The 23,322-nt window shown below is 30.7% G+C and overlaps 1 protein-coding gene across 9 annotated transcripts in view; it reads right to left on the bottom strand.

Moving 5' to 3' along the window:
• The window catches only part of LOC111686066 (probable dolichyl pyrophosphate Man9GlcNAc2 alpha-1,3-glucosyltransferase), a 363,172-nt gene that overhangs the window by 168,112 nt on the left and 171,738 nt on the right, over nucleotides 1-23,322 (bottom strand). For 3 of the 9 annotated variants that reach the window (XR_006940045.1, XM_046945103.1, XM_046945107.1), the window contains one exon: nucleotides 22,778-22,937. The exons of 1 other annotated variant lie outside the window; for it this stretch is intronic. Coding sequence is in view for 2 of the 8 variants with exons in the window: in XM_046945103.1 (XP_046801059.1) it covers nucleotides 22,778-22,937 (160 nt within the window). In the remaining 6 variants the exon portion in view is untranslated. Of the gene's footprint in view, nucleotides 1-2,043; nucleotides 2,178-22,181; nucleotides 22,352-22,777; nucleotides 22,938-23,322 lie in introns of those variants that run through there. 5 more of the 9 variants (XR_006940046.1, XR_006940050.1, XR_006940051.1 and 2 more) reach the window with 3 other exon arrangements.

Below are 23,322 nucleotides of genomic sequence, written 5' to 3'. Positions count from 1 at the left end.
TGTTTTTCCGCCCACTCCTAATTTTAAGTCCAAAAAAAGGAATTAAGTCCTTATTACTTTTTTACTAAATTTTTGAAAATTGAACAAAAATAACATAAAATGCCCACTGTTAACACTTTTGACCATAAGGTGTTCTTTTCGGTCCTACTAGGAATGATATCCAATATAGTTTTTCCGCCCACTCCCAATTTTAAGTCCTAAAAGGACTTAAATCCTGTTTTAAGTAAATTTTTGAAAAATGAACAAAAACTACATTAATCCCACTGTTAACACTTTTGACCATTAGGTGTTCCTTCCGTTCCTACTAGGAATGATATCCAATATTGTTTTTCCGCCAACTCCCAATTTTAAGTCCTAAAAGGACTTAAATACTTTTTAAAGTATATTTTTGAAAATTGAACAAAAATAACATAAAAGGCCCACTGTTAACACTTTTGACCATTAGGCGTTCCTTCCGTTCATGCTAAGAATAATATCCGATATTGGTTTTCCGCCCACACCCAATTTTAAGTCCTAAAAGAACTTAAATCCTTTTTTACGTAAATTTTTGAAAATTGAATAAAAACTACATTAAAGTCCCACTGTTAACACTTTTGACCATTAGGTGTTCCTTCTATTTTTACTAGGAATGATATCCAATATTGTTCTGCCGCCTATTCCCAATTTTAAGTCCTAAAACGACTTAAATCCTTTTTGAAGTAAATTTTTGAAAATTGAACAAAAATAACATAAAAATCCCACTCTTAACACTTTTGACCATTAGGTGTTCTTCCAGTTCCTACTAGGAATGATATCCAATATTGTTTTTTTCGCCCACTCCCAATTTTAAGTCCTAAAAGGACTTAAATCCTTTTTTAGGTAAATTTTTAAAAATTGAAAAAAAAACTACATTAAAGTCCCACTGTTAACACTTTTGACCATTAGGTGTTCCTTCCGTTCCTACTAGGAATGATACCCAATATTGTTTTTACGCCCACTCCCAATTTTAAGTCCTAAAAGGACTTAAATCATTTTTTAAGTAAATTTTTGAAAATTGACAAAAACTTCATTAAAGTCCCACTGTTAACACTTTTGACCATTAGGTGTTCCTTCCGTTTCTACTAGGAATGATATCCAATATTGTTTTTTCGCCCACTCAGAATTTTAATTCATAAAAAGACTAAAATCCTTTTTTAAGTAAATTTTTGAAAATTGAACAAAAATAACATAAAAGACCCGCTGTTAACAGTTTTGACCATTAGGTGTTCCTTCCGTTCCTACTAGGAATGATATCCAATATTGTTTTTTCGCCCACTCCCAATTTTAAGTCCTAAAAGGACTTAAATGCTTTTTAAGTAAATTTTTGAAAATTGAACAAAAATAACATAAAAGGCCCACTGTTAACACTTTTGACATTTAGGTATTCTTTCCGATCCTGCTGGGAATGATATTCAATATTGATTTGCCACCCACTCCCAATATTAAGTCCAAAAAGAACTTAAATCCTTTTTGAAAATTGAACAAAATTGACATAAAAGGCCCACTGTTAACACTTTTGATTATTAAGTGTTCCTTCGGAATTGGCTATTTATTTATTTTATTTTGATCGTGATGTTCTGTTTTTGACAAAAGTTCGGTAAGGTTTTAACATAACAATAGGGTCGGCATGTTAAAGTAATTTATAGATAAAAATAAATAACTGGTCTGATTTTAATTCATATAAAACTAATTTGTGCCAAATTTTACTATAATACTAGTGATTAGAGGTGAGTTACGTACGTCTAAGTTTTTTTCTGAAATTAAACTTTGAATGCAACTGAGGTCAAATGAGGTCCAATCGTTATGAAAATCGGTATAAAGGTTTAGGCTTATAAACATTTTAGAACATTTTAGTCGTTCTTTGGTGCTACAAAAGATCATATACCAAATTTAGTTGAATTATCTTCATAAATGCAGAAGTTATAAGGGTTTTATGTTTTCAGTCGTGGTTTACCTTTTTGCTCATCCATCAGAAGAAATTAGAAATACATATATATGTTTTAGCATTACAAGACTACTACTCACCCACAGTAGGCATTCCTCAAAAAATCCAATAAAAGACATCAACATTACAATTGTTAAAAAATATATCTATTATGCAGAATAAATATATAATACAGCAACCATCCATAGAAAATGATTATCAACCATTATTTAATAGTAACAAAATGTCTCCTATGATGTCTCTTATTTAATGATACTGCCAGATCATTAGTTAACTCATTACAAAAACCAATATGCAAATATACAACAAAACCAAAAAAGTTAATTCTTAATGTATCTTAATAACTATACATTAAAAAAACAGCACAGATAATAATGAAATGTTTCCCCAACACAAAGACAAGAAAATCCAAAGCTTTACAACGCATACATCTCCAAATTACCAATAAATACAATAAAAATAGTAATTCAGCAGAGTTACAAAACACTCAATTACACCCATAATTAAAGCACATATCCCAATTATGCTTTAAAATCCCCAAAATTTTTCCTTACAGAATTACATAAATTCATTCTTAAATTAAACAGTCAGTAAACAATATAAACAACAGCTTACTACACCACATTGACACAATAAAACAAGTATGAAAGTAAAGTCGGGCGTGAACGACCATATGATACCCTACACCAGTTATGAATATTAAATGTGATTTATTCTTTATAATAATTCATTGTTCCGATCATTTAAAAAATTTATGGATAAAAATCTAATATTCTGACAGAGGCGTTATATGAGGGCTAGGGTTAAATTTCATCGCGATATTTATGTTTATAAGTTAATTTTATTGTTCAAAATTAATTTTCTGAAGGGGACCTTGTATGGGAGCTAGGGTTAAATGAGGCCCGATCTTTATGAAATTTGGCATGGTCATCAGGGCTTGTACAAAACTGAGCTGTGTCGCATTTTATTTTTATCTTCTGTAGGAGCTGTCTAAATGAAGAAGAAACAATTACTCATCTTCTGTGTAATTGCCCGGCCCTTGAATCGATCTGGTATAGGGCAATAGGGTCGGCATATTTTTCTGATGTATCAGATCTATAACCTGTTCAAATCGAACGTTTTCTAGCATTCTTAAGACTGTCGAAATGGGTGCGTAATTGATCACACACTAAGATCCTCACTTCTCGTTTTTCAGGCTCGTTACTCTTTTTATTCTTAAATTCCGTATCTTGTTTTTTTTAGACAATAGAAAGGGACCTCATTTGGACCCAAGTAAAGTTATACTTGCCTAGGTATACAGTCTGCTGTACCTAACCTAACTTAATCCATAATTTTTAAATAAAAAACATAGTAATATAATTTTATAATGAACATTTTAAATATCGTACTTGAGACATCGTATGTGACAGATTTTTTTCCTGATTTTTTTTGGTTATAAAATATATATTTTAAAAATATATGTATATAAATATGCACTTGTACAAGTTTACAAAACTGTCTTAAATAAAACTGACCTAAATAAGTTTCATTGAACCTGAAAATTATTTGCTGACAGTTAATAAAATATTTATAAAAAATTGTTTACAAATAAATTCGCTGAACATTAAAAATATAATATCAATTTACAAATAATTATGTTGAAATTCAATATTATGTTTTTATTAATTAATTGCTGAATATGCTTCTTATTGGGTTTAAATATGACACTTAGAATTAAAAAAGTTTTTTTGTAAGACGCGGTGTAATTCATAGTGTTAAGTTAATAATGTAAAAGTGAAAGTGAAAATAAAAATATATATATTTTTTTAAATATAAAATAAACATTTTAATTGGCGGCTCAACCGGGATCCTTATTTAAAAAAGGGTCCAACGACAAATAAGTATCCTTTAAAAAGGAGAAAAAATTCAACAAATAAGTATCCTTTAAAAAAGGAAAAAACAACAACAAATAAGTATCCTTATAAAAGGAGGAAAAATTCTACAAAAGTATCCTTAGAAAAAGGAAAATAATTCTGCATATAAAAAATATTCCTAGAAAGAAAAAAGGAGGAGAACAAGTTCTACCCAAAATTTTACAACTGCGAAGAAATCCGGAGTAAACCAGAGAATTTAAATGTAGGATTATTTTTATATTTATTTTTACTTACAGTCAAAAATACTGTTACTGAATACAGACAGGAAACTATTGACGAAACCAAACGATGTGGCGAAAGCTTGGACATTATTAAATCCATTCCAAGTTTTAATGGCAAGGACAATTCGTATGTGAGTCTTTACGTTAGGGGTAGTCGTAGGCATTGACTATTTTACGCAATAAAATATTAGATGATGCAAATGACACTTTGACAAAATCATGCTACTGTACTCAATTTTGATGCTATTATAGATAGTTTATATTTTGCCTATGCCGAAAAAAAGCCAATTCATATTATTGAACAGGAATTAAGTATAATGAGACAGGGTTCCTTGACTTTTTAGATTTTTTTAACGAAGTAAATAAGAAACTGACCTTATTAATAAATAAAACAAATATGCTCTCAGGGTTTTTATTACTGGATTAAATCCGCCATTGGCAAATGTTCTGATTTACCTAATGCCTTAGCCAAAACTCAGGAACTAGAAGCTAATCACGTTTTAGATAAATTTGTATTTTAAGTTAACAGAAATCAATTCAATAGCCAAAATCCAAGAAATAACCGGAATGTTTTACGATTTCCTCCCAGAAGTGACAATAAAAATGTTCAGTACCAAAATAATCGATACATACGTCAGGCAAAGCCTGAACCGATGGAAATCGGCAGTTCAGCAAATCTTGCTGTCAACACAAATAAAATTCCTCAAAATGGACAAACTCAAAATTACACTCGAGAACAACAATTCGGTCAATGGCAACAACGACCACAAAACTCCAATCATTTTTTTCAAGGGCCTCAATTAAATCATGGCTTAAAAAGACAACAACCAAGTGGACAGTTTAATTCTAAACCTAATAATAAGGCACAAAGAATAAATAATTTAAATGAAACTGCTTTTTTTAGACATGCCCCTATATCATCAGAACGGGAGCATCCGGAAGAACTTACAGAATTTTAATTTCCAGTGAGGCATCCAGTTGTTACTGCAGCCCAAATGTCCTTACTAACAGGAAAGAATTACTTTTCCACCATTTGGCTTCCATCAAATTTTAATGAAACCGGAAGATATTGAGAAAACTGCATTTTCCATAAATAATGGAAAATATGAAACTTTCGGATTAAAAAATGCACAAAGCATTTTCCAAAACGACATGGATAGCATTTTAAGAGTCTACATAGGGAAATTTTGCCATGTCTATATAGATGATATAATAATTTACTCTGAAAATTTAGAAGAACAGAAAAAACATTTAAATATTGTAGTCCAAAGACTTAGGGATTCAAATATGAAAATCTCCTAAGAGAAATCGAATTTTTTTAAGAAAGAAGTAGAATTTTTGGGTTATATTGTTGCCCATGGAATAATTAAAACTGATCCAGGAAAAATAGAGACTATAGTAAACTACCCTGAACCTAAAACTCTTAGACAATTGAGATGATTTCTTGGTATACCTGTATACTATAGAAAATTTATAAAGGACTAAGGACAAAATATCTTACTGGAAGGAATGGAAGAATTTCACAATATATGTCCAAGAAGACAGCAGTAGAATTCGATTTAGAGGCAAACACCGCTTTCAATAGATTAAAAAAAATTGTTAACTATCCAAGTTTTACTATCGCAACCTGACTTTAATAAAAAATTTACACTGACAACTGACGCGTCTAACGCAGCAGTTGGAGATGTCTTAACCTAAGAGGGTAAACCTATAATTTTTATCATAAAAACACTCACTTCTACTATAGTTTGGTCGTTAAAGACTTAAAGAAATTATTTGTATGGTGTTGCAGATTTGGAAATACATACTGACCATCAGCCACTAACATTTGCAATATCTTCTAAGAATCCAAATGCAAAACTTAAGAGGTGGAGTCTTTTATAGAAGAGTATTCCCCGAAATTTGTTTATAAGCCGGGTGCGAATAATGTTGTAGCAGACGCACTCCAGATAGGTTTTGAATAATATTTCTGACGACGAATCTTTACATAGTACACAACACTCTGCCGAAAGTAGTGAAGAACTCACTATTAAGGAAACTTCCAAACCACTTAATGAATTTAAACAACAAATTCTTTTAAGCAGGGCCAATTTCACAATAAAAGGAATATATACCAACAAGTTTGTTTTTACAAGAATCTTTGCAATTGATATTGTTAATATTGATGACCAAAAAGCCATTATTAAGAAAACTCACACTAGGGCACATAAGAGTTCTAAGGAAAATCATAAACAAGTTTATAAACAATATTATTGGCCCAGGATGATTGATCATTTTAAGGAATTTATTAGGCATTGTGATATTTGCAATAAAGCGAAATATGATAGGAAGCCAACAAAGATTTCAATTGGTGAGGCTCCAGTTCCTAGCAAGGAGGGAGAGTTCCTTCACATTGACATTTTTATGCCCAAAATTTTAAATTCCTTATTCAATTTCAATATTCAATTTCTCGTAATAAAGCAAATAGAAGACAAAACAAGTTTAGGCGAATAAATATTGCAGACCTTTCCCGCAGCAAGGAAAATAACGTTAGACAATGAACCAGGCTTTAAGACACCTACGTTTCAATCCTTAATGCAAAAATTAAGAATTCAATTATATTTTGCTGATCCCAGGCATAATACTACTAACGGTCAAGTAGAAAGAGCACACTCAACCCTGATCGAAATAGCAAGATGTTTAAAAGAAGAATAAAATAAATTTGACACTGTTGAGCTCAACAGTATAATCTCACCATACATTCTGTTACAAATGAGAAACCATTTGAAGTATTTCACAACAAAGTTAATCATGAAAACCTGCGTAATAAATTATTTGAAGCTCAGACTAGAATGCTACAAAGAAATAACCCTACTAAGATCAGAACATTTGAAGAAAATGAGGAAATTTATGAAAAATTAATAGAACAAAGGAATAAAGGAAGATTTAGGAAATAAGGTTTATAGTAGAAATAGAATTATTCATAAGGAAAATATAAAAAATAAATTTTATCTTACAGAAAATGTTAAAATTGCTTATTTTACTTGACACACTCACAAACTGCAGACCTGAGGTCCACATACTTGACTATTCAAAGTTTCAATTAATTTCAATACACACTGGACTAACAAAATTGCAACACGGAAATTTTAAATTAATACATTCCATAGATTTGGACAAATATGAACAAGTAATTACGAATTTAAAAGAGGAAATTCGAAGGAAAATACCTTTAAGCAACTCCATACTTCCAATACTCAACCTTGAGATTGAACAGACTCGACTGCAAATAAACAATATGAGGCCAAGACAAAAACGTTCATTAGACATTTTAGGTACAGCTTGGAAATGGTTGGCAGAAACACCGGACCATGACGATCTCAAAATAGTACTTGACAAAATAAATAACATGTTAGAAAACACGAACAGACAACGAATAATAACCAGGGATACATTCACAAGACTAAACCTAATGACTAATATAACAAACGCAATCCTAAAGAAAATACAGACTGAAGATGACTTTAGAAAGGAATTTGAATAAAACTTGATTTATAGATTAAAATTAATTAAAGAAGAAATATTGAACATTCAATATGCTCTACAATGGGCCAAAGCAGGAGTTATAAATAAATTTATATTGTCCGAGCCAGAAATTGAGGAAATTAAAAAGCAATTAGACTATGATTAATATCCATATTCCAATATCGATGAAGCCTTAGAATTTTCAGATATTGGAATTGCCTCAAGCAATACAACAATCATTTATATAGTAAATTTGCCTATTATTAATAAACAAATTTGTAAAAATAATAATAATAATAATAATAATAATAATAATAATAAGAATTGGAAATGAAAATATTGTTAAATGTAAGAATGAAATTTTTGAAATAATTAATTAATTGCATAACCTATAATAAGCTATCAATATTTAACAATAGAAATCTTTTTAATATTACAAATACCAATTGTATTCCAAAATTATTGTCTAGTGAGAATCACAATTGTACATTTATAAATAATCAGCACATCCCAACTATTGAAGAAATAAAACCTGGAATAATCCTGTTAAATCAGTACAATGGTTCTGTAATAATAAAATTTCATAATACCACAATTAATTTAGACGGTATTCATTATTTTGCATTGGAAGTACATGATTGGAAACCGCTTCCACCCATTCTGCAATTAACATCTAACAAAACAGATATTGAAGAAATTCTTTCTAATCAAATGATGAAAGAAGTCCAGTTGACCAATGTTCAGGAATTAAGCTCATTATCAACCGAAGGAAGAATTGAGAATTTTCAATGGCAGTAATCATAATTATTATTTACACTATATGAAAACAAAAAGACATAGTAAATTCCACAACCAATAATCAAGGAACTAAGCCAATAACTCCACATCCTGAGAATCCGCCACATAGACAACAAGTTATTAGAACATTAAAACAAATTTTCCAAAATGATTCAATCGGGACGATTCAACTAACAAATTTACAAAACTGTCTTAAATAAAACTGACCTAAATAAGTTTCACTGAACCTGAAACAGCTGCTGACACTTAATAAAATATTTATAAAAAATTGTTTACAAATAAATTCGCTGAACATTAAAAATATAATATTAATTTACAAATAATTATGTTGCAATTCAATATTATGTTTTTATTAATTAATTGCTGATTGTGCTCTTAGTATAGTATAAATATGAAACTTAAAATGAAAGTTTGTTTGTAAGACACGTTAACAAATCAAAAGGAGTAGGAAAATGGAGTCGGACATGGCCGACTTATATACATGTTTAAGCAATTTATAGATAAACATAAAAAACTGGAGTTATATGGCGACTAGGGTCAAATATGGACCGATTTTCATAGGGTCTGATTTTAATTCATATAAAACTAATTTGTGCCAAATTTTATCATAATACTAGTGATTAGAGGTGAATTACGGACGACTAAGTATTTTTCTGAAATTGAACTTTGAATGCAACTGAGGTCAAATGAGGTCCAATCGTTATGAAAATCGGCATAAAGGTTTAGGCTTATAAACATTTTAGAAGATTTTCGTCTTTCGTGCTACAAAAGATCATATACCAAATTTAGTTGAATTATCCTCAAAAATGCAGAAGTTATAAGGGTTTTATGTTTTCAGTCGTGGTTTACCTTTTTGCTCATCCATCAGCAGAAATTAGAAATACATATATATGTTGTAGCATTACAAGACTACTACTCACTCACAGTAGACAATCCTCAAAAAATCCAATAAAAGACATCAACTTTACAATTGTTGAAAAATATATCTATTATGCAAAATAAATATATAATACAGCAACCATCCAATAAGAAAATGATTATCAACCATTATTTAATAGTAACAAAAAATAAGAAATTTAATGATACTGCCAGTCATTACTAGTTAACTCATTACAAAAACCAATATACAAATATACAACATAACCAAAAAAGTGAATTCTTAATGTATCTTAATAAGTATACATTAAAAAACAACACAGACAAGAGTGAAATGTTTCCCCAACACAAAGACAAAAATCCAAAGCTTTACAACGCATACACCTCCAAATTACCAATAAATACGCTATAAAGAAGTAAAAAATAATTCAACAGAGTTACAAAACACCCATTTACACCCATAATTAAAGCACATATCCCGATTTAAGAAATTCATTCTTAAATTAAACAGTCAGTAAATCTTCCAAATCCAATATAAACATCAGCTTACTACACCACATTGACACAATATAACAAGTATGAAAGTATAGTCGGACGTGACCGACCATATGATACCCTACACCAGTTATGAATATTAAAAGTGATTTATTCTTTATGATAATTCAATGTTCAAATACATTTAAGAAATTTATGGATGAAAATTTAATATTCTGAAAGAGGCTTTATATGAGGGCTAGGGTTAAATATGGACGAAGCCCGATAAAGTTTTGTGAATATATTTATATAATATTTATTTGTGCTGAATTTCATCGCGATATTTGTGTTTATAAGTTAATTTGAATGTCCAAAATTAATTTTCTAAAGGGGACTTTGTTTGGGAGCTAGGGTCAAATGAGGCCCAATCTTTATGAAATTTGGCATGGTCATCAAGGCTTGTATAAAACTTAGATGTGCCGCTTTTTATTTTTATCGATATAAAGGTATATTTAACATAATTATGAGTTTAAAAGCCCTTTTCGGGAAGTTCTGTTGTATGGGGGCTAGGTGAAATAATGGACCGATTTCATTCATTTTCAATAGGTTTCGCCCGATTTTACCGATTACTGAAAAAAATTTCAGTATTCACTAAAATTTTACTGAAAAAAATTTCAGTAAACAGTAAATAATACCGGTAATGCAAATCTTACTGAATACTGAAATTTTTTTCAGCAATCGGTAAAATTTTCAACCAAAATGCATTATTAGTAAAAAATGTTCTATGTAACTAAAATTCTCATAGAACTATTATCATATTGATCTTTTTTACTATATTTGTGTTTGTTTAACGCTAACACTTTTTTGAAACACCCTTTACCACACTAACTGTCCTTTTTTTTCCTAACTTCTTTTTTCTTCATAAATTTGCTAACAAGCATCAAAATAACTTGTTAAAGATCACTCTAGTTTTGATAGTCAAACAAGTGTGACCCTTTTTTCAAAATAACAAACAAAATTTGTGAATTGAAATAAAAATAATTGTGAACTTAAATAAGTGTTAATTAAAATAAATCAGGGACCGTAACAGTTATAAGTTATATCAAAAAAGTTGATTTATAACAGTTATTTTGTGACTTTAAAAATAAAAATCCATCTGAAAAAGATATTTTTTCAACCTAAAAATAAAAATTCAAATGAAACTTTTAAAAAAGAGTTTTATTTTTCCATCATTAAATAAAAATTATTTGAGGAGTTTTATTTTTTCCATCAGAAAATAAAACTCATTTTTAATAATAATACCTACCAAAGAAATTAAAAAGCTTGTGTTCAGTCATAACAGAAAATTACCATTTGCCATTTTTGATTCCGATGTTTTCAACGCCAGTTCAATCAATTATTTAATGGACTTGGTCAGATAAACTCAATAAAATAAGAGACTGAAAAAATATATAAAAACATTGTTTGATTTTTTGTCGGGAAAAGCAAAACTTCCCAAATGATTTTTATTTTTTGATGGAACTCCTCAAATAATTCTTATTTTATGACGGAAAAATAAAACTCATTTTTTAACTGTTTCAATCAGACTTTTAGTTTTCCATTAAAAAAATAACTGTTATTTGTGGAGCTAAGATCCTTTTTTAAAATCACCGTGTATTCTGAAAAAACGCATTATTACGAGTATATTGGTATATAAAAGTATAGGTCTTCGTTGACTCCAACATAGAGATTTTTTGGGTTAAAAATTTCCGAATAACAGTTATTTACAGTCAAAATATCTATAAAAATAGTGAACAAAACCAAAATAATAAATAAAAATATATAAAAACAAACATTGAATTTAACAAATAAAAGTGTTTTTCTTAAAACAAAAAGAGCCAGCGCAACTCCAACAACAAACATTTGTCCACTTCGAACCGAATAAAGTGTCGTGTAGTGAAGTGCAGTGTTTTTTACAACAATAAAATAATTATTAAAAATTGCAAAAATTCAAAAATAGCCAAAAATTCCTAACGGCATATACTGTGCAGTGGCTGACAAAAGGAAACCCAAAGAACAAGAGAGACCCAATTAACAAGGAAACAACAAGAGACCCAAATTGAAATACAGCGACTGAAATAAAGAAGACCCAACAACAACGAGTAAGTACAAAAAATCAAATACAATTAAGAGAAACACAAACCCGTTAGTGTGTGGGTTCGCTCTTAGATTTTTTTGTCGCTGTAAATAAGAAGTAGAAAAACAAACAGGGTTACCACCCATACTTCTTTTTATAAATTACTGGGAAACAAAATACCCTACAATTAGTAATTAAATTTGAAATTAATTATTAGTTTTGACTACTCTTGTTGTAAAATCGCTAGCAGGGACTTTTTTTGACCCAATTTTGATCCTTATTTTCATCGGTTTGAATTTTAAACAAAACAAACAATGGCACTCGATAAATTTGTAAATTGTACAAATGACCTTTTGGATTTTGAAATAGAGTATACCCAAAACGCGGCCAAAAACAACATTCACTCTCTTGAGGTACTTCGTGTCGAACTTGATTATCTATGGTCAGGGACACAAAGAAAGATTCAAAAGAAAAATCAATCGATAAAATTTAGCTTCGCGAACGTTACAAAAAAGGCCTTTCTGCATACAAATCATGCTTAGGGTCAATCAACGCAGAAATTCAAGCAATATCAAACCTAAGCAAACAAGAACGGATTTCTGCTGTTGGAAATCAATCAATAGAAAATAATGACATTTCTTTTGTGCGCCTACCACTTTGTGACATGGCCTACTTTTCGCGACCTTTTCACCGCGTTATACATAAACAATTCTAGACTTAGCAAAATTGATAAACTTTTTCATCTGATACAAAAGACTGGAGGAGATGCTAGGAAAATATTTTCAAATGCCCCATTGTCCAACGAAGGTTTCGACATAGCCTGAAAAAATCTTGTAGCTCAATATGAAAGCAATCGGATCCAAGTCAACGAACAATTGAAAATTTTATTTGACCTTCCGAACGTTGCCGAAGACTCAGGCTCATCAATTCAAAAACTACAGAAAACTACTACGAACAGTTAATAGTTGTATTCAAGCATTAAATGCTTTAGGTGTAGAAACCAGCACATGGGACCATTTTCTGGTATACCTTTGCTCAACAAAGCTCCCTCGGACCCTTCTAAAAAAATTCGAAAACTCTCTTCAAGAAATTACAAAAGTTCCGACTTGGGAACAATTCAATACATTCTTGACCCATAATTTTAAGATTCTAGAATCTGTAGCAGCCATCACACAATCAAATACAAAGTCCGACCAGCATAGGAAAGATAATTCGAAATCGTCCTCTAAGCCAAAACGAGTTCACACTTTTCAAATAAACACGACCCAAAAAGAAACCGGGCCGAAAACTAGAAAATCGTTATATACAAACAGGTCACAGAAAAATGTCAAGATTGTAAGGAATCTCACCATTTGTGGTCTTGCCCTAAGTTCTTAGAGAAAAATGTTAATGACAGAATTCACATTGTAAGACTCACAAATTCATATTACAACTGCCTCTCTATTGATCACAGTGTCAAGGACTGTAAAAGTAAATACAGTTTATATAAGCAAAAACACAACACTTTGTTACATAAGGGATCAGAAACCCAGACCTCAGTTCAAAATTGTGACGCGACCCATCCAAGCACGAGCATCGCAGCACAAAACCCCAACATACAGTCCACATCAAACGTTTCAACCCTAAATATCACTTCCTTGACCCTACAAGAGAGCAAACATTTTAATCAATCTCCCAACGAGAGAGAGAGAGATCGAAACTAGAGGCGAAAGATATCCGGCCAGAGCAATCATCGACCCTGGTTCACAATCAACTTTTATGTCAGAAAAGTTAAAAAAGAGACTAAATTTACCCACCAAACGAAATTTAGTTCAAACAATTTCAGAGACCTCAACCAAAGCTTGTTTATTCAATCTTTGCTCTATGGTGGACTAACAGTTTAAATTAGAAGTCTGGGTACCAGTCTTGAAGACACTTTCATCTAATTTACCACCACAAACTTTGGACTTGCAACATTTCAATGAGACTGCTAAGTTAGAACTTGCATATCCTCAATTCAATCAAATTGCTTAAAGGCCTCGACCTGGGCCCCTCAATATATTGCATGGACACTCCGATGCGGTCTATTGGATCCCTTTTAGCACAAAAACTGTTTTTGGCTGGATTGTGCAGGGACAAATATTAACAACGACAAAACCTAGAACACCGTGTCACTACTCAACACTTCGTCCCTTGACCGAATCCTCACACGCTTTTGGGAGGTGGAGGAGACCCCAAAACAAGTTTTCAGGTCAGAGGCGGACACATTTTGCGAATTTCAAGTCAACGACACAAAGAAATGACACAGGAAGGTATATAGTTACCCTACCTTTAAAAATAACGAAGAAATTATAACTTCGCGAAACATAGCGATGGCCAAGTTCTTAAGAATGGAGCGCATGCTTAGCCAGAAACCCGAACTCAAAAAACAATACGACCAAGTAATTGTTGAGTATCTCGTGGAAAGTCTCTCCCCTGGAAATCAACTCGAACCCAAATTATTACCTGCCTCATAACGCAGTAATAAAACCTGAAAGGCTGACAACGAAATTTAGAGTAGTTTTCAACGCCTCGAGTCCGTCTTCAAACAAGAAGAGTTTGAACGACATTTTGCATCCAGGACCCATACTTCAACAGGACTTAGTGCTTCTGATACTGAAGTGGAGATTCTTCCATTTTGTGTACAATGCAGACATCACAAAAATGTATCGACAGATACTCATTGACCCGACTCAAATGAAATATTAAAAGTTATTATTTCGTCAAATGAAATATTAAAAGTTATTATTTCGTCAAACGATCCTATTGAGGATTACGAACTCCTGACAGTGACGTTTGGAGTCAACTGCGCCCCGTTTCTGGCCATTAGAACCCTACTTCAACTAACTGAAGATGTAAAGTCAACTCACCCACTCGCGTCAAAAATTCTTCAACAAAACATGTACGTGGATGACGTTTTAACAGGTGGGCACACATTAATCGATGCCATTAAATTAAGAAAAGAATGGAACATTTCTTCAGACTCATTTACATTCACAGCACCAGATGTCGAATTAAAAGAAAACTACACCAAAAGAGAAGTTTTATCTACAATTGCCAAATTCTTTGACCCTTGTGGATGGATAGCCCCAATAATAGTAGACGAAAAACTAATTTTGCAACAGATTTGGTTGTCGATTGGGATGACATAATAAAACCCTTGACTTGTCTAAAGTGGCAAAAATTCATAAAAAACTGCCCCACAATAAATACATTGAAAATTCCCCGTTGGATCCAATATAGTCCGAATTGCAATGTGGAAATTCACGGTTTCAGTGATGCTTCAGAAAAGGCGTATTCAGGGACCCTTTATGCTCGAATACAATCGGAAAACTCAGTATTCACGTTTCTTCTGGCTTCAAAATCCCGTTTAACTCCCATTAAGCAAATATCGGTACCCCGCTTAGAACTGTGTGGAACCGTCTTATTGGCAAATCTTGCATATGGACTTATACCAAATCTCCAAATTCAAAATACCAAGACATATTATTGGACCGACTCAACAATCGTGCTGACCCCTGCTCATGGAACACTTTTGTAGGAAATCGTGTCTCAGAAATCCTTGACAAGGTTGGAAATCAAAACTGGCAACATATTGACTCAAGAGATTATCCAGCAGACGTAGCCAGCCGAGGATGTACTCCCCAAGAACTAGAAAACCACAATCTATGGTGGTTCGGACCCTCCTGGTTAAAATTACATAAAAATCAATGGTCGATACCAACACAAACAGGTGATACCAATTTAGAAGCTAAAACTGTAAAACCATTTACAACCACAACACGCGAGGAACAATTAAATCGCTTTTCAGACCTATCACGCGCTTATCGAGTACTCGCGTATGTCATGCGATTCTGGAGAAATACAGGAACTAACAGAACACATCTTCGCATATCTTCAGCAGAAATTATACGTGAAGAAATAGAATTCATCAAAAATCGACTCATCATATGGACTCAACAAAATCATTTCCCAGATGAGCACATGCATTTGAGACTCAAAAAGACAATGTCGCCAAACAGCAGTCTTTTGACCTTAAACACATTCATGGATCGCAATGGCATTATCAGAGCCAATCGTCGACTCGCTCAATCATCAGCATTGACCTATAATGAACGCTACCCAATATTGCTGCCTCATAACTCGAAGCTATCACGACTTTTAGTTATACATAAAATTACCCTTCATGGAGAAAATCAACTAATGACTCGAGTCCTACGAACAGATTATTGGATATTCAGATTGAAACCCTTAGTCAAAAGCGTAATTCACAACTGTAAAACTTGTGCTTTGTACAAAAGCACGACACGAAATCAAATCATGGCTTCATTACCACCAGAACGCACAACTCTATACAGACCTTTTGCGACAACAGGAGTAGACTACGCAGGACCTTTTGACATCAAAAATTACACAGGCCGTGCGTGTCTTATCACAAAAGGTTACATTTGCATATTTGTATGCTTTGCCACAAAAGTCATACATCTTGAAGCAGCAAGTGACCTATCGACCCAATCTTTCCTAACCGCATTTTCCCGCTTTATAGGAAGACGTGGACGTCCCGCACTCATCTACTCAGACAATGGAAAAAATTTTGTCGGAGCAGAACTCCTCAGAAAAGACCGTCTAGACTTTATAAAGTCTCTTCAAAACCACGTGACCAATCATTTTAGTCATCAAAACGTCGACTGGAAGTTTATTCCCCCAGGAGCCCTACACATGGGCGGCCTTTGGGAAGCCGGTGTAAAGTCATTTAAAACTCACCTCAAAAAGATGATACCAAACATGAAATTCACTTTTGAAGAGCTATCTACAATTCTTACTCGTATAGAATCGTGCCTAAATTTTAGACCCTTAAGTCCTGCTAGCAATGACCCAAATGACCTTAATCCATTGACCCCTGGAAACTTCCTTATTGGTGGAAAACAAAATTTGTGAACTCAAATAAAAATAATTGTGAACTTAAATAAAAGTTAATTAAAATAAATTGAAACAAACAAAAATATTGTACTGAACAAAATATCTATAAAAATACATAAAAACAAACATTGAATTTAATAAATAAAAGTGTTTTACTTAAGAAAACCAGCGCTCCAACAACAAACAGTGTTAATAATCTAATATTAAAAATATAATAAATGCTTTTTATTGCCCGACAAAATTGTATAATATTTTACCTCTTATATTTGTTCAATTCACAATCAAGTTGTATATTGTATCTACTAAAGTGTAGTAACAGTGATTGTGAACAGATTTTTGTAGCAAGTCATAAGTTTATGTTCACAATGAAAAAAAATCAAAATAAACAATGTCAAAAGTTAAAATAATATTAAACTAATTAAACGAGCAAAATAAACCAAATTAATTTCTTTTTATTTAAAATTCTATTATTTTCATTATTCTACATTTTAAACTAATAAATAAACAGTTTTTAATAAAATTAAATTTTTGTTTTGGCAAACAGCTGTTTGTTTGTAATTTCTGTGTTACCACTTTATCGTTTTTTATGCCAATATCGATTGCATTTTTTATTTATATACTGAAATAAACAATTGACAACACTGAACTTTCTTACGACATTCGAAAAACATATGAAAAATTGTCGTAAGAGTTGTATAGAGCTTTTGCATAGAAAATACCAACAACATTGTTATGACTATTGTAGCAGCTGCTGACATACAACGCTACAACAGTTCTTGTCTTCTGAAAGATTTGCAATCCCAAAAAGTAAAATTAATTTCACTATAGCTACTTGTTCTGGTAAATTATGATAATATTCAGAAATATGTTGAAAATAGAATTATCAGTAAATTATAGATTGCACATTTTTAGTAATCAGTAAAATATTGGAGTTTTTTGCAGTAACCAGTAAATTTATTGAAATATTTTGCAGTAGTCAAATTTACTGAATACTGAAAATTTTTTCAGTAAACAGTAAAAACTTATTTTTACTGCATTTTTACTGGTACTGCAAAGTGCCCATCTATGTATAAAAACTAAGTTTTGCCGATTTTTGTTGACATAATTGAACATTTAACGTAATTATAAGCCCAAAGGCCATATTCGAGGCGTACGGTTGTATGGGGGCTAGGCGAAATAAAAGACCGATTTCAGCCATTTTCAAAAGCGTTCGTTCTTGTACCAAAAGAAGAGCATGTGTCAAATTTCATCAAATTATCTTGAAATTTGCGACATGTACACACAGACAGACGGACATAGTTAAATATACTCAGAAAGCGTATCTGAGCCTAATGGTATACTTTAAGGTAGGACAAATATTTTTGGGTGTTACAAACATCAGCACAAAAACATAATACTAACCCCACTATAGTGGTGTAGGATATAAACAGGCTGTTAAATACCCGGTATATTTGTTTTCTTTTTAACGTAATATTTCATTGTTCATGTTCTTTCCTTAAAACATTAGGTATTTAGGGAAGCCGGTGTAAAGTCATTTAAAACTCACCTCAAAAAGATGATACCAAACATGAAATTCACTTTTGAAGAGCTATCTACAATTCTTACTCGTATAGAATCGTGCCTAAATTTTAGACCCTTAAGTCCTGCTAGCAATGACCCAAATGACCTTAATCCATTGACCCCTGGAAACTTCCTTATTGGTGGAAAACAAAATTTGTGAACTCAAATAAAAATAATTGTGAACTTAAATAAAAGTTAATTAAAATAAATTGAAACAAACAAAAATATTGTACTGAACAAAATATCTATAAAAATACATAAAAACAAACATTGAATTTAATAAATAAAAGTGTTTTACTTAAGAAAACCAGCGCTCCAACAACAAACAGTGTTAATAATCTAATATTAAATATAATAAATGCTTTTTATTGCCCGACAAAATTGTATAATATTTTACCTCTTATATTTGTTCAATTCACAATCAAGTTGTATATTGTATCTACTAAAGTGTAGTAACAGTGATTGTGAACAGATTTTTGTAGCAAGTCATAAGTTTATGTTCACAATGAAAAAAAATCAAAATAAACAATGTCAAAAGTTAAAATAATATTAAACTAATTAAACGAGCAAAATAAACCAAATTAATTTCTTTTTATTTAAAATTCTATTATTTTCATTATTCTACATTTTAAACTAATAAATAAACAGTTTTTAATAAAATTAAATTTTTGTTTTGGCAAACAGCTGTTTGTTTGTAATTTCTGTGTTACCACTTTATCGTTTTTTATGCCAATATCGATTGCATTTTTTATTTATATACTGAAATAAACAATTGACAACACTGAACTTTCTTACGACATTCGAAAAACATATGAAAAATTGTCGTAAGAGTTGTATAGAGCTTTTGCATAGAAAATACCAACAACATTGTTATGACTATTGTAGCAGCTGCTGACATACAACGCTACAACAGTTCTTGTCTTCTGAAAGATTTGCAATCCCAAAAAGTAAAATTAATTTCACTATAGCTACTTGTTCTGGTAAATTATGATAATATTCAGAAATATGTTGAAAATAGAATTATCAGTAAATTATAGATTGCACATTTTTAGTAATCAGTAAAATATTGGAGTTTTTTGCAGTAACCAGTAAATTTATTGAAATATTTTGCAGTAGTCAAATTTACTGAATACTGAAAATTTTTTCAGTAAACAGTAAAAACTTATTTTTACTGCATTTTTACTGGTACTGCAAAGTGCCCATCTATGTATAAAACTAAGTTTTGCCGATTTTTGTTGACATAATTGAACATTTAACGTAATTATAAGCCCAAAGGCCATATTCGAGGCGTACGGTTGTATGGGGGCTAGGCGAAATAAAAGACCGATTTCAGCCATTTTCAAAAGCGTTCGTTCTTGTACCAAAAGAAGAGCATGTGTCAAATTTCATCAAATTATCTTGAAATTTGCGACATGTACACACAGACAGACGGACATAGTTAAATATACTCAGAAAGCGTATCTGAGCCTAATGGTATACTTTAAGGTAGGACAAATATTTTTGGGTGTTACAAACATCAGCACAAAAACATAATACTAACCCCACTATAGTGGTGTAGGATATAAACAGGCTGTTAAATACCCGGTATATTTGTTTTCTTTTTAACGTAATATTTCATTGTTCATGTTCTTTCCTTAAAACATTAGGTATTCATATACTTGTTAAATAATATTAATACCTATATATTAAAGTTGCCAAGATTTAAATTTGTGAAATTTACTTTACTTAAAAGTTTAATGTTTTTATATGATTTTCCTTTAATACAATAAAAATAATAATATAGAAATATTTTGAACATATGCATTTTCAATTTGTTTGGAATATTTTTATAAACATTATTTTTTGAGGTTTTAGTGCATATTAAAGCGACTGTTAAACATTTGCACTATTTTATTGTAGATCAAAATTTTCACTAAAACTAATGGTTAGCGGTAGTGAAAATATTTTTTTAGTGGTAGTTGAAATATGTTTCACTAAAACTAATTTTTTTAGTGGCAGTTAATATATGTTTCACTACCGCTATAGTGATAAAAAATAGTGGAAAATAAAAATTCCGTCACTATATTGGGATTTAGTAGAAACCTTAGTGCACTAAATATTTAATACCCCCACTCTAATAATGAGAAAAAACTCAAAAATTTTTATAACTTATACTAAAAATTCCAATTTCTTTGAAGAACTTAGTTTTTAAGTGTGGTTTTTAAAGATCCAAAATAAACTTAACTTATAAAAATTAAAAAGTTTTAGAAAATTTTTGATAAAATTGTTTCTGATATTTACAAACGTATCAAAACTTTGAGTTTAATTTTATAAACTCAAGAAATATGTTATATCTAATAAAATTTTTATTTATTAACAATGTAATTTTCAATGTTGTTTAAATTTACCATTTTAAATAAAAAGTCAATTGCAGCGGGAATCCCAAAAAATTTTTTATTTTTCCATAGGATCTACATTTTTTAGGGCTCATCAAATACTTTGGGGATTAATTAAAAACACACAAAGTGTTTCAAACCTGCTTTCTGTTTTCTGAACTTAGCTTTGGGATTTTAGAACATGTGGCTTAAACATTTTGACACAAATAGAGACCAGAAAAGCATAAAATTGTTATATGTTCTTAAACAAAGCTTTTTATTATTAAAAAACACCCGAAATCTAAATTTTTTTTGGATTGATACTGCATATTACTGCCCATTTAGTTGTGAAACTAACAAAAAATCGGTCCAAAATTACGCCCTATATTTAAAAAATGGAACAAAGTAAGCCAAAATTTTTATGTTTCAAATTTCGAATGCTTATAACTCGAAAATTATAAGAGATGAATAGCACACGCAAGCATGTTTAAGATTTCCTAGGATATTTTCAAGAGCAAACAAAAAAGGCACTCGGTTAAAAATTGTACATGTCGATAGAGGACTTTCGCATTTGAAATGTTTGTGGAGTTAATTTTCAATACTTATACGCGAATATTCATTCCTTGGTTACGCTTATATCAAATTATTTACTTAATTTTTTTTACGAAGCACCGCTAAAATAAAAATTGTTAACTAGGTAGCTGATAAAGAAGATTATACTAAAATCGATAAGCCATTAAAAAATACGATGTTGCATTAAATATATTAAAAAAAGTTCGTAAATGTGTATGAAATTTATTTTCAAACTTGTAATAGATTTTAATTTTAACAGTTTTTATAATTTTAAACAAGCAGTTATTGGCTAACCACGAAAATATTTACAGCAAAGTTTTTCGTGAGTAGATAACTTATTGTATTTCTTCCAAGAAAAACTAATAAAGCACACACTTCCTGTTAATAAAATTATATACTTGATATTAATGAGGTTTGTAGCAAAAAATATAAGCCGTTCGAAAATAAATTACTATTTTGCATTTAAGGCAATTTTAAAAAATAATCTATCAAATAAATTTTAATATATCAAACCTAAATAATATCATAGAATTCCATTCCGATCGAAAGTGGAATTACAGCTTGTAAATAAATCGATAAAAAACTTATACAAAAAATAACTTTAAATTATGGACGATTTCACATATAAAATGTGAAGTGATTCTGAAAATATTGTCATTTTAATTCCACTTTCGATCGGAATGGAAATCTGTGACAGGCCTAATAATTGCGTTAATATAAATTCCACGAATATTGAAAATATTTGGGTAAATTTAATTTTTTTGTCTGGTCCTTCATTGTGGGTAATATCCATGCTTTTCAGTTTCAGGTAAAAACGTGAATTTTACAGTGTTATGCTAACTATTCACGATAATATATAATTGTACATCTTAGATTTCAGACAATTCTCACAAAAATCGTTGTTGATTTCCCACAAGTGTAACAACGGATTCCTACTGGTATTTGCTCTAATGTTTCGTTTTCAGGTTGATGTAGGCAGCATTTTTTTATTTCTTCGGGTTTAATGTAGTATACATCCTCCTACCTATCAAGAGGTTTAAATATTTTCTTTTTAGTTTTACCTGTAAAAACGAAAAACGTCTACCTTGTTTTATATATCATTGAATTGAAAATTAACTCTACTTTTAAGAAAGTAATTTAGAAATACATAGAAATATTTGTACACACAGTTAGCAAAAAACTTATCAAGGGTGGGTAAAAATGTTGACAATTTAATTATTAAATCTATCAGTGATAATTTATAATAAGGATGAGGTTTTTTATAGTGTAATGATTAGGATCGATTCAAAAATACATATCGTAGGTGCCTTACTTTAGGGACCTCTGTAATAGTTCTCTAGAATCGATAAAATAATAAAAGTTTTTAAGCCATTGTAGTTACTATACAACATTAATCTTATTAGCATTCAACTGAATATTTATTTATAGTATAGTATTATAGTATTAAATTCACAAAACTAAATATTAATAACTTATAATTTACTTACTTGGAACGATAGTAAAAAAAACGATAAAGACGTGTTGACTAAAGTATATAAGAAATTTTTCTTTTTTAAATCGGTGAAAAGATGCAAATTTGCGGGTAATATAGCTAATAAAGTAGATACCAAACAAATGAATGCCATTTGACCATTTTCCAAATTGTCTCTAAAAATAAAAATCAGATTTGTTTAAATTATTATTTCAATATCATAATATATAGTTTTTAATTTCTCTAGAAGAGACGTTGAATGATTTTTTAAAATATATGCTGTTTTAATTTAATTCTATTAATAACAGAGTTTAGTTATATAAAAACTGATTTAATACATTTAGAATTTTATAATGTAACAAGTAAGATTTCTATATTCGGCTGTGCCGAATCTTATATACCCTTCACCAAGTATGCACAGTGGGGCAGAATGGAAATTTTTTGGAAATAAATCTGGCATTTCTAAACGGCTGATCCGATCGGGATAAAATTTGGCGTGATCGTAGCCAAGGAGTATTTGAGTTTAAGTTTTGAAGATGAACCCCGCAGATGCCCCAGGGA

This window comes from Lucilia cuprina, chromosome 2 (genome assembly GCF_022045245.1).
Source record: "Lucilia cuprina isolate Lc7/37 chromosome 2, ASM2204524v1, whole genome shotgun sequence".
Taxonomy (NCBI): Eukaryota; Metazoa; Arthropoda; class Insecta; order Diptera; family Calliphoridae; genus Lucilia; species Lucilia cuprina.
This window is presented reverse-complemented; position numbering and strand designations above follow the sequence as displayed.